The sequence below is a fragment of the Aythya fuligula genome, chromosome 7, assembly GCF_009819795.1.
Source record: "Aythya fuligula isolate bAytFul2 chromosome 7, bAytFul2.pri, whole genome shotgun sequence".
NCBI lineage: Eukaryota > Metazoa > Chordata > Aves > Anseriformes > Anatidae > Aythya > Aythya fuligula.
The window spans coordinates 26,978,067-26,990,468 of record NC_045565.1 but is presented as its reverse complement, the minus strand read 5'-3'; the positions used below and the strand labels follow the sequence as shown (position 1 = coordinate 26,990,468).

Genomic DNA, 12,402 nt, shown 5'->3' with positions numbered 1-12,402 from the left:
TCAGCCTGCTCTGCTCGGGGAAGGAAATCAGTGAGCGTTAACGTTCAGCCAGCCCAGTAATGCTGGAAGCCATGGTTGGGAGCTGAAGCTGCCACCACACGGCCCTGTGGCACCGGGGGCAACTCATGGAGCCGAGCCCTCAGCTGGGAAGAACAAGAACAGAGGGAAGAGGGAGGCGGGAAGCGTTTTGGTCAGCAACGCCAAGCACTGAGGCGCTGGAAGCGCTGGTTTCATGTATTTTAACATTTCTGTGTGAAATTTCCTCATTTCTTTTATTTTAACCTCCAGGGGGCCTCCTCAGGGCCCGGCCCCGCGCTGGGACCATGGCGGGGAGGCAGAAGGGGGGGGGGACACTGGGACAAGGGGGGGGGAGGCTGAGGGCAGCGAGCGAGGCGGCCCGCTGACGTCACGCGCCGTGACGTCACGCGCCGTGAGGCGAACACTCCGCCCCGCGCCCCCGTGACGTCGTCCGCGACGTCATCAGCGGCGGGCCCGGGCGGCAGGTGAGGGCGGGCGGGGGCTGCGCGGCCGCGGCCGGGCCTCAGGGGCCGGGGAAGGAGGCGGCGGCGGCTCCCGGTGGCCCCGGCCCCTGGGCCCCGGTCCCCCGCCGGCCGCTGAGGCCCTGCCGGGCGGTTGGGCGACGGCGCTGGGTGAGCGGCGGCCCCGGGAGCCGGGGGGCGGCGGGGCTGGGAAGCGGGGCCTGAGGCAGCGGCGGGGCCGCGCTGCTGGGCGCTATCGCGTTATAGCCGCGGCCTGAGCGCCGCCGGGCTGTGAGCGCAGAAAGGGCTGGCAGGAAAAGAGCCCGGCTGAGCTGCGAGGTGAGGACAGCGGCACCGCACCGCTCGCTTGCTGAGAAACCCCGGCCTCGTCAGCAAGGGGTTTAATTAAAAGGGAAGCCTCGGCGTTCCTGCCTGTTGAAATGAGGCTGTCAGGCTCCTGGAGGCGAAGCACAGGTTGAGAAAGGAAGCTGTGGCCTCCTGAGTTTATTTAAAATAAATAAGTGAATCTGGTCACAGTGTTGTTGCTCTCCCTCTTCTGTGTTTTTTTCTCTCTCTGTAAATAAATCAGCTCGTTATAAAGGACTCACAGAAACAATCACGGTATAATGAAGTTCAACGTAGTTTGTAATCACTGTGGAAAAAATATGAAATTTGTCCTACAAATAAATTTGAGATGTAATCTAATCCCAGTGAAGGTGCTGGGTCGGGTTGTCAATTTGGGGGTGGTGTGTGTGGTGCCTTTTGAGCATCCTGTGCTCCTTGTGAGCTGGGTTTTAAAACGCAGCGTACCAGTGAGCAGACAGCTTGTCACATGGTGAGGGATATGGGTGATGGTCTCAGGCAGAGAGTCTCCCACCTGAAAGCAGCAGGTCTTAGTGTAGTTCTTGGCTCAGTCACAGTGTTGCTGCGTGGCCTTGTCAGATCACACTGTGTTCCTATGAATCAGAGGCAGTCTTCCTGCCTCCCCATTTAGATGAGAAGCATCACAGGGCTGTGCTTTGCTGTCTTTGGGCCCAAGACCATAATGTTTCTTGGGGCCTCTGGTAGTTACTGAGGTGTAGATAGAACAAGAGCATGTATACGTAAAAAATGTTTGAGACTTGCCTGCTGTTTGCTTCTGCCATCTATTCTGTGTTTGTGGACATAGCTGTGCAATGAGCTGTGAAATGAACTGGTCAGAATAAAATACCGCACAGTGTGGTGTTCGGGCAGCACAGCCTGCCCACCCTGCGCTGGGAGTGAAGGCACTGAGGTTACAGCATCCGAGTCTGTACCTGTAAGTGTGAAAGGAGTAGGTAGAGGGGATTTTTTGGGCACAGTTTGGAGAGGTAAGTGAGGAAAAGACATAGAGGATCTCTGAAGGTATCGCTTGATTTCTCACAGGCTTTCAGGCCAGGCCTCCCGCACTGCTTACACAACCTCTGCATTGAGCTGCAGAGCGAGGCACCTCAGCCTTCGCTCTGGCTTCCTAGCAGTGTGGCCTTCTGTGTCCCTGCACAGGGCTCCAGCTGCTGATGTTTTTTGGGAAGCAGATTGAGAGGCTGCCGTGCATTGCAATACTCAAGGTGCATCCATTGCAGAACCAGGGCAAGGGAGTGTGCTTGGCCTGCGCCCTTGTTTTCCTCTCCACCTGTGCTGTGCCCCACTCCTGCCTCCTTTACCCCAGCTGAGATCAGCAGAGCGTTTGCCAAAGGTCTTTAGGGAAGGTTCCTTTAAGCCACCCTTGTCCCCTGGCAGTCACCTGTGAGAGCTCGATGGGCTGTGCCTCCTGTTACAGTCAGTTCTTGCTGCGTGAGCTGAGGTGCAGCCCAGAGGTGAGTATACCCCCTGAAATCCTTGTGTATGTCCTTGGGAATATTCTTTTGTCTGGGTTAATCTGGTCCCCAATTCAGTACGAAATCCTGGGCTGTAGTGGAACTTCTAAAAATTGCTTTAACTGGTCTGTTTCTGAGTCTCCAAAATGCACAGCTTGCTCTCCCTGCACTGTGTGTTCCTGCAGAGCATTAGCCACAATATTTCTGCCTCCAGACTGAAAAGACAGAGTTTGTTCCTGCGTGCGTGACTGATCTGTGGGGACTTGGAGCCTTCAGCGTGACGTGCCAAGACCGTTGTTGGCTGTCATGGGGTTCCTCAGGCTTTTGGGCATGTCTGAGCTGCTCTGCTTCCAGGTGCCAAGAAGCGATGGTGTGTGTTTGTGTGTTCAGCTTGTGTGTGTCTCCACTTGGCGTGCCCGTCCTTTACCAGGTAGTAAAGGGTCTGAACAGCACAGAACGGGTTTGATTCTATGGTCCTTTTTCTTCTTAAGTGAAATGACAACACAGCAGAAGGTGACACAGGTACAATTGTCCTCAAAGGGAGTTTCAAGTGGTTGCAGCCTCCAGCTGTGTGTGAGAGGCCAGGGTTGGCTGGAGGACCTCTGAAGTTTTTGTGCTTTGTTCCAGTTGCAGGTGGGAAGATGAGTCCAAAAATTACAACAGAGCTGCTGAAACAACTGCGGCAGGTGATGAGGAATCCCAAGTATGTCCAGGAACCTGTCCAAGCCTACATAGTGCCCTCTGGAGATGCCCACCAGGTATGGATAGATGGATTGTGGGGACAATTATACTTCCCAATAAAAACTACAAGCCAGGGATAACTGAAATCATCCCTCATCCACTCACTTTAATGATTCTAGCATAAAAGCCTGAGTAACCTGAGAAACATCATGCTGGAGAAAGTTTCTGGAGCCTGTTCAGGAGACTAAGGTTTTTATGTTCTTGCAACAAATCAGCGTGGATGTTCCACCAGCAACGTCTCATCAGATTGTTTCCAGGGAGAAAAGGGAGCTTGCCAGAGCACTTGCTGTCCCCATCCTGGCTGTTGGAAAGGATGGATTTACGGGGGGAGGAAAAGGCATTATATGGGCTTTAGTTTCTCCATTAGCGCCTCCCAACTGAAATGTGCTCTTAAGCCTGGTGGCTGCAGGGCTTTCCCTGTGCTAGATCCAGTTCTTGCTGGAATTTGCTGCCTTGTGCTAAAGCTCCTAGATGCAGAGGGGCTTTGGAGAGGCGGGGAAGGAGGATGCCACAGTGACCCTTCCCTTCGGAGGCTGCTCTGCATCAGCCAGTCCTGGGCACTAAAAACAGGAGCGTCTGGGCTGAGGGGGGTAGCTCGTGGTGGCAGCTCTGTTGTGTGCTGCTTCTGCAGTCCCTGATGTTGATTTTAAATTTCTGACCTGCCTTTTTTCCTTCCCAGTCTGTTCCTTGGCTAGTTCACTCTTCTGCCTGCTCTGTTGGGAGGCCTAAGAGCTGCTGAGGCGTTTTCCCTCCTCAGCCATTTTCAGGAAACAAAAGACCTGAAGCTTTCCTGGCTCACGCCCAAAGCTCTTTTACCCCAGGGTGCAAGAGAGCAAAATACAACTGAATCGGAACCTTTGCCCTCGACCTGGCACCGGTGTGCGTTGGGTCTGGGCTTGTCTGTGCCCTGGGAGCGATGTGCAGCATCATGTTTCCTCTTTTGGAGATCCAAACTTGGGCAGGTAGGGGGAAGGCGTTTTCTGCAGCTGCCATTGTCTGCTGCATTCCTGCCTCGAGCTGCCCCTGTCCATATATAACTCCGATTTCATTTCACTAGATGTTAAATGCTGTCATGTGAGTTGAAGAATGTGACCCTCTGGACTTCTGGGTTTTTCTGGTGCTCTCTTTTCCTTGACAGAGTGCAGTTAAGCAGAGAACCCCATGTTGCTATTTCCTGCCGGGCAAGTTGGTCAGGTTTCTTTGCGGAGAGAATCTATCCTAAATGGAAAGGATTACCAAAAGCTGCTGATTTTGGTGCTTCCTGACTAGCTAGTGCAGGGTTTTGTCCGTGAGGTTTGGGAATTGCTGCAGTTTTAGGCATAGGCGGAAACCTGTAGAGCCCAGAACAGCCTCGCTGAGCCAGGTGACTTGTGATGAGCTGAGCTTTGCAGCTTCCCTACCTTCCAAGCGAGGCTTTGCTTCCTGTGTGCAGAGAGGAACTTGACAGGCCTGCAGTCAGTTTGCTCTCAGGCAGCTCCCTCTGTGATTCAGAAGGCTGTGGGTCAGTGATGCCCGAGCTTTTAGTGGCTGTCCTGGGATCCATGCCAGAGAACTGATCAACAAGGAGGGTTTTCCCTCCTGTAGTGTTGACCCTGGTGTTAGAGGGGGGAAACACGGCCTTTTTGGTTGCAAAGAAACCCCCGAGCTAAACCTGTGCTATCAGGCCCTGATGCTGCAACTTCTGCCTGACTTTCCTTGGTAATATCACTGGGAAGATTTGAGCTCTGGGCTCTGGTGCTTTGAAAATTGTTTTTTTTTTTTTTTTCTTTCAAGGCCAAAAGGCTTAGGTTATAATACTGCCTGAGGTCTTGCTACCAGTTCTGTCCTCTGCTTTTCATGCTTAGTTGTGTCAGGAGGTGAAAGACTTGAAGAGCTGCTCTCACGCAGCTGGCTCTGACTCTGGCTTATCAAGGCTTTTAATACCTTGCATCTGTGGCATTTATAGGCAGCCCTGAGTGCCAGCTGCTTTGATTTTTGAATGTTTTGATGCTGGTGATAAGAAGTCAGAAGAAACTGTGTCCCTGGGGACCTGGCTGGTCCAAAGGGTGGTGAGAAAGGAGAGCAGTCCCAGCCAGAAGTGGGCTGAAGTCCATATGAGGAGCCCTGCAGCCTTTTGGGAGTCCTGGGCATGTCTCGTGGCTTGAGTTACCAAAGGAACATGAAAGGATGAAATGCCAGGCTTGTGGGACTGAGGCACCCCATCCCTTTGTGTCTGCATGACAAATGCTTGTCTCAGCTTTTGGGGTGTTGCAGTGGGAAGCGCAGGATCCATTTTTATGTTGTCGCCCAGTTCACAGTGAATGTGGAGTCTGCCCACGTGGGGTTATCCAGAGATCGGAGGCGCCTTCCCCGTGGTGGGAGGGAATGATATTTGTATTGGAGCTTGGGTTTGAGTCACAGCTTCGCTGGGGCTGGCTTCCACCTCAGCTCTTGGCTCAGTGCAAACAAATTTGGTCAGATCTGGCCGATCTTTCCACACGAAGGCAGGACCTGCCCAGCTCAGGGCCCCGTGTTTGGGTTGGCGGAGATGCCATCTTCTGCTCGGGGCTGCCTCCTCTGGCACATGCGTTGTGAGCCAGGGAATCAGCAGAGCTATAAAGCAAGAGAGGAGATGGCTTGTGCACAGGTTGTGCTGACCTGTTCCAGATCTTACTCTGTGGTTAGGTTTTTGGCAGCGAATGCTGACCTCCCTCCAAGCACACAGCGGTGTTTGTTCTTCAGCGGCATCGCTGTGGTAGCTCTGCGGGCAGCGAGCTGCTCTTCTTGCTGCTCTCAGTTGACATTCAAATGCTCTGGGCAAAATAAGTTATAGGATGTTAACGACTCAGTCATGCAGCTACTGATAAGCACCACTGATTTTTTGGAGTCTTCCTGGCTGGTTGAGGGTTTCTGTGATGCAGCCCCCAGTTTTATCTGCATGCCCAGGACTGACAGGTGTGGAGAGCAGCCACAAAGAGCCTGAGAAAGGGGCAGGTTGAAGGCCATCGGAGCTGCGAGGCAGGCCCCAGGGAAATACCTTGCTCTGACTGTGCTGTGGCCTGCGCTTTGTGTGGCGTACGCAGGTGTTCCCCTTGTAATTTTAGCTTGTGCAAAGTACGGGCTCGTCTCTGCACAGTGGGGGTTGCTGCATGGAGCGGAACAGGTGGGAGTGAAGGAATTCAGGCTGACAGATGAATGAACCCTCTTCCCCTCCAGGTCCCTCACAGGCCCTTTTAAAGCCCATCTGCCTCATTGGGAGCACTTAAAGCATTCTTTGGATTTGTCTGTGAATGGGACAGCATGAGGTATTTCCCATTCAGTCAAGGTCTTTGTTAGCTTAGCTCAGCTTTTACCAGATCTAAAATTGATAAACTTTTTTTTTTTTTTTTTTTTTACCTTGTAGATTAATCTTTTTTAAATTACACCGATCTGTTTCACTGTTCTGGGCTGTTAATGATGTTTTGGGCTGTTATTGCGGCTAGCTCAGCCTTGACTCATTCCCATGAATGTGAAATTGCCTGCACAAGAAAACCAGCCTGTGATGTTTCTCTGCTGTGTTATCGTAGTCAGTGATGTGATCCACAGTGGGAAGTTTCCAGCATCTCCTTCAGGCGCTGGACCCTCGGATGTGGTGCCCCAGCTGTGAGTTGAGGAGTGGAGGGGAGGGGGAGCTGTAGTGGTTGTCAGGGCCGGTAGTTGGTGGGAAGTCTTGAAATGAAGGATCCTTCTCCAGCCCTGCGCTGCTCTGCTCTGTCTTCGTGCTTGGTCCTGCTGCTGTGAGGTAGGCACCCGTGGGGAGTGGATGCTCCCCAGAAGTCTTCTCTGCCTGCTGATGCTTCCGTTGTTCTTTTGCAGGGGGCTCGTGGCACTGTTTCTGCCAATTAGTGGGTAGATAAAGTAGAGGAGTTCTTGGGAGCAATCCTGGGGATCTTCCCTGGAAATCGAGATCAAAAACTTATTCAGCCTCTTTTGGGCCATGGGTTTTGCTCTTCCAAGGTTCGGTTTCGTCAGGTCAGTGGAAAATGGTTGGTAGCTGCTGCCCAGGATCTCTCAGGGAGGGGAAAGACAACTTTTTCTGGAGGGTTTTTGACCGTGGAGTCGTTGGAAGCAGAAATAAACTGTGTTGGTCCTGGGTAACTGGGAGCTGTTGCAATTTGTGCTTCTTGCTTGTTTCTGTGCTTTTGAACCCCGTCCTTTTAGGAGAACAGTGAAGAAGAACAGATTTGAAGGGAGGATTTTCTGATGAGCAGGTGATTTAAAAATAGACATGGCCAGAGAGAGGGAAATGCAGTACCTATCACAGCAGGAACTGAAGCCACCTGAGAATCAGGCTGTGGTTTCTCAGCTCATTTCCCAAAGTGTTTCTCTTGCCACAGCACAGCTAGGGGGAGAGAAGCTTTATGGGCACAGGAACCCTCTTTGGTTTCAGACCAGTTCTGAGGTACAGATCTCAGGGGGTTTGCCATTTGAGCATCGCTGCTGTCAGCCTGGATTACGCTGTTCTGCTGAGTTGTGCTAGTTACGAACAGACCTGCTCAGCACTTCCGAGCTTCGAACTTGCCAGAATGGGATCCGATAAAAGAATGCTGTGTGGGCCATTTCCAGGTATGGTTATTCTTTTAATTTTGGCAGCCCCATGACTGTCAGGTATCTGTGCCTTCTCAGGCTCTGTAGTGTTGCTGACAGAAGCGCCCACTAACAGGTTGTGATGGGTTTGGGACAAGGACAGACGAGTAGTTTTTGATTCTCTCACTCAATGGCAAAACCATAGTTTCTGTTGAAGTTGGGGTTTGAGTAGGCAAGGAAGAAGTGAGAGGATCAGCACCTTATGAAAGTTCATAAAGGCTTAAAGATTTTACAGTTTTACCATCTCAATACTTGTCTTCAATGTCGTTGTGGAAGACAAAGTCTTCAAGGAATCCTCACGAATCTCAGTGTGGAGACTTCACTGGAGGTAGTGAATTTTGCAGATTTTATGCACTGGTTACTCTGGTCTCCAAGATCAAGGGGCACTTCTGATTTCTCTTCCTTTCACATAGCAGCTTCAAAGACGGCATTTGTTTGTTGCCTAAAGGGGAGACTGAGTGTGAAATAAACATCTGCAAACTCTGAAGTACTTCAGTGTTTACAGACAGTTGTGAGAGAAAAGTGCTGCAGCTTGAAAATAAAACACTAAAAGAACTCCCAAATCAGTTGGATGTAAATACAGTATAATCACAGATGATTAAATGTTCCAGTGAAGGAGAGCCGAGGCTTTTTTAACTCATTTCTCTCTCCGTGGCATCCTTTAGGAGAAGCAGCTTATCAAAGTATTTGTCATCAGCTGACTTTTTTTCGCCTGCTGCTATAAATAATTGCTGCCTCTTTTGTTTTCCAGAGCGAGTACATTGCACCCTGTGACTGCAGGCGGGCGTTCATCTCTGGATTTGATGGCTCTGCAGGTAATTTTCCAGAGCTTGGGTTCTTGCTAACGTCCAGAACTCCCCTGTAAAGAAACGGTCTCATTCATGCCATGGAGGCAGGATGGAAAACTATCCAGCTTGTATGGACTGTTCTCTTCCCATCCCAGCCTCTGCAGAATTCTGTCTTGGCTGCCCACTGGAATTATGTAATATCAGCGCAATAACAACTTTTCAGAACATGTTTGACCTGTGAATGAACCGTCCATAAAGTAAAATCCTGTTAACTCTTTAATGCAGTTCTTGTAACCTGTGCTCGTTTCTTTTGATGTGGAGCCAGAATAGAATTTTACAACGCCTGTTTGGGTAAATAGTAGAGGTGGACTTCAGCTAGCCCTTCTGTTTAGAGAGAGCCAGGGCCAGAATCACAGCATTTGGAAACTGAACTCTGTGGAAAAGTTTGCTTATCTTGCTGAGACAGGATGTTTTCTTGGCTGTAGGATAGCTCTGTATCAAGAGACCTATTTTTTACGCTAGCTGTGCCCTAAGCAATGTATCTCTGCTGTGTGATTGTTGGAAAGTCACTTTAGTCTACTTAGGTCTTTTTTTTCCCCTCAGTTGTAAATTGGTTTAATAAATACTGCTACGTATGTGTTTGGAGGGTCCCAGAGTAGTTCACAGAAACTGATGAATGGACCCCCGTATGGAAGGTGATAAACTCAGGGCTGCAGCCTGATGCTAACGGATAATTTGAATCCTGTATTGATGCCATGCCTTCCACGTTGCTTTTTCTTAATCTTTCTGTCTATTTTGGACCCTCGTTACGTACCTGGAAGGTCTGTGTTCTCAGCTTAGCATTTGGTTAATCAAGTGAAATTTCATTCAGGGTTTACTCACCTTGTGTTTCCTGATGGAATGCACTTTTGGTTTCCATCTTTTCAGGTTGAAGCAGCTTAAAAAGGGTTTTGTGTGCATGTGTGGGGGAATTTGGTAGAAAACAATTCCCTTTTGGAAGCTCTGTTAATCTGGGCTTCAGTTCCTGAATGTAGTAGGTGAGGGAGAGTATAGTCAAGATGCAGAGACTCAAAACACTTCTCTGTTTATTTTTCTGTTATTTTTTTGAATGGGCAAGGCAGTGAGGGTACCTCGCTGAAATGTCACTGCCTTAACTGTCTGTTTACATCCCTCCATCTGGGGTCAGCAGAATCGGACAGATCCTGCAGTCAGCAGAGGTTTATGTTCGTAGTTCCTGCTCAGCCATCTCTGCTGCAGCTGTAACATTTAGGAAAGGGGACGCAGCAGGGAGTGATCCCCACTTAGGCCAGCCTAGTAACACCTGCGTCTTGTGGGTGGCCTGAGCTCAGGCTTCCTCCCTGTAAGAGGTCTGGGGATGCACAGTATGTGTTAGTGTGACAACAATCAGGTGGAGATCGACTCTAAGTAACCTTTAAATAAGCACATCTTTCTGCCCTCCTGCCTAGGTACTGCCATCATAACGGAACAGCACGCAGCCATGTGGACAGACGGGCGCTACTTCCTGCAAGCAGCAAATCAAATGGATAACAACTGGACTCTCATGAAAATGGGTACGCAGGAGGCTGGGCTGCTGCTCCTCTGAAAAACAAACAAGCACAAGCTGCTTCGCCCATCGTACAGCTTGGGCAGTAGGGATACCCCATCATGCAGGAGTTTAGGGACGTATCCGGTACACTGCTGCTCCTGCTTTAGGGCCCAGGGATCCTGTGGCTCTTCTTTCCCGTGGGTCTCGTCATGCATTAGTAGATGATGTCTGATGCATCAGCTTGGGCTTGATATTTCGGGTAGTGTAGTAATGTTTTGGTATGACTGCTTCTATGAACCTTTTCTTACTATATTTTATTTACTTTTTTAATCCATGGAGGTCTGAAAGATACACCGACGCAGGAAGATTGGCTGGTGAGTGTCCTCCCAGAAGGCTCGAAGGTGGGAGTGGACCCTTTCATTATTCCAGCTGGTTGGTTTTACTTTATTTTCTAACTCTGGGCTGGGCAGCTAGTTTTTGTTTCTTTGCTTCCCTGGCTAAGCTGCTGTCTGATGATGTGCAGCTAAATGTTGCTGTACTTTGGTCCAGATAGAGTGGTGGGGAGTTAAACCAGTATGCAAAACAGGTTGGATTGTGGTTTTAGGCATGTGTCATGAGAGCTTCACAGCAGCTCATTGACTCCAAAATGCAAGAGGTGGCAACTACTCTGGACTTGCAGTGACCTTTTGTGAAAAGCAGAGTCCCAGTCCACCTCCTTTGACAAGCCACAGCACAGACAAAAGGCACTTCAGCCCAGAGTCGCTGAAGGCTTTGGCCAGCATATGAGCCAGAACACCTAGGCAAAACTCACACCCTTCTTTCTGTGTGGAGGTGTCAGTGTCTCTGTGGCTGTCCCTGTAGGAAGCACGCTTCTGGAGAGGTGAACAAGTATTCATCTACTCACGCTTCAGAATGTGGGGCCCAATCCAAAGGTCCTTGGTGGCAAGGGGAGACCTTTCCTTCGATGCATGTGAGCAAAAGATAAGACTCATGGCAGTCCCATGAGTCCCCATCTCGTGTTTAGCTTAGATCTGGCATGATCCATATGGGGTAGAGGACATCCTTATGGTGGTCTCTGGGGTGGCTTCTTCCTGTGACTTCTGTCTCCCAGCAGAAGCTTGAGGTTCCTGGGCCATAAGGTTCTGTATCTGCTGCTGCCCTGCCGTGGCTGTGTTTGTGGAACTCAATTTGCAATAGCTTTTGCTTTTTTTTTATTTTTTTTTTATGGGAAGGAGAGGCTGTAAAAAAAGGAGACTCAGATTCCTGTTCCCCCCCAGTGAATGGGGCTGTTGTTCAATCAGTATGTGTTCTTTGAAACTATCACTCTTGACTCTTCCTTGTGTCAGACCAATGGAAGAGGATGTCCAAAGTCTTGAGAAGTGCTGGCCACGATCTTGTACCTATCAAAGAAAACCTGATTGATACAATCTGGACAGACTGTCCTCAGCGCCCCTGCAAGCCTCTCATCACGCTGGACCTGAGTTACACAGGTGAGAAGTTTTACACCCAGTAGACAGGGACTGTTTATACTGCCCTATCTCCCTTTGTTTTTGCCTTACAAGACAGTGAGAAAAACACCACTGGAGCCCGATGTGATCCCCTGTGACTCGGTTGAGAAGTTGGTCAGACCTCAGCTAACGACCTCTTTTGTTCTTGAAACTTGACGTAACTTTGCTAGAGGCTGGATAGTTAGAAACAAATTCATGGATGTCTGGAGAGAGCATCTTGTTTGGGAAGGTTTCTGTCGGTTACTGGGCGGGACTGAGGACCACAAACAAAACAGTGTGCTTTGAGTATCTCCAAAATCCAGTTCATCTGTGTTTCTACCATCATCCCCAGTAAAGCTGGTGACTGTAGCCTTTCATATTGTGTTTTGCAGGGGTCAGCTGGAGAGACAAAATTGTAGCCCTCCGTTCAAAAATGGCTGAGAGGAAAGTTCTGTGGTTTGTGGTAACGGCCTTGGATGAAGTAGCATGTAAGTCTTTGCATTTCCCTTCTCAGTTCTTCCTAAAAAATAAACATCCTCCCTGCTCTCGAAAGGAAGAACCCTGCCAGGGTGAGAGGCACTCATGACAGCCAACGTGTTTGTTAGATGTCGATTAACTTGTATCAGCTGCAGTTGAGAACCCAGATCACAAACAGCCAGCCTGCATTTCTGCACATTGTCTTTTTACACCAGTACAGCTCCTGGATACACTTCTGGCCTAGGAAAGGCAGCAAATAACCTCCTTTTTAAAACAGTGCAGGAGAAGGTAAAGGGAAGTTACACATAAAGCGTGAGGCAGTTTCCAGAGGGGTAAAAATGAGCCGTGAGATCTTCTGGTTCTAAAGTATCCTGATGCTGCTTCACCCTATGTGAAGATGGAGGCTGTTATCTGCTGCGGAGGACGGGCTATAACCAAAGCAGC

General features: G+C 49.8%; 1 protein-coding gene across 3 annotated transcripts in view; it reads left to right on the top strand.

The window, feature by feature from the left end:
• The first annotated feature begins 444 nt into the window (after positions 1-444).
• The window catches only part of XPNPEP1 (X-prolyl aminopeptidase 1), a 29,583-nt gene continuing 17,625 nt past the window's right edge, over positions 445-12,402 (top strand). Inside the window, exons 1-7 of one of the 3 annotated variants that reach the window (XM_032191512.1) lie at positions 445-503; positions 2,942-3,072; positions 8,412-8,475; positions 9,915-10,019; positions 10,334-10,426; positions 11,341-11,484; positions 11,874-11,969. In XM_032191512.1, the coding sequence (XP_032047403.1) occupies positions 2,956-3,072; positions 8,412-8,475; positions 9,915-10,019; positions 10,334-10,426; positions 11,341-11,484; positions 11,874-11,969 (619 nt within the window). In that variant the 5' untranslated portion in view covers positions 445-503; positions 2,942-2,955. Of the gene's footprint in view, positions 504-598; positions 651-2,253; positions 2,315-2,941; positions 3,073-8,411; positions 8,476-9,914; positions 10,020-10,333; positions 10,427-11,340; positions 11,485-11,873; positions 11,970-12,402 lie in introns of those variants that run through there. The other 2 variants (XM_032191514.1, XM_032191515.1) reach the window with 2 other exon arrangements.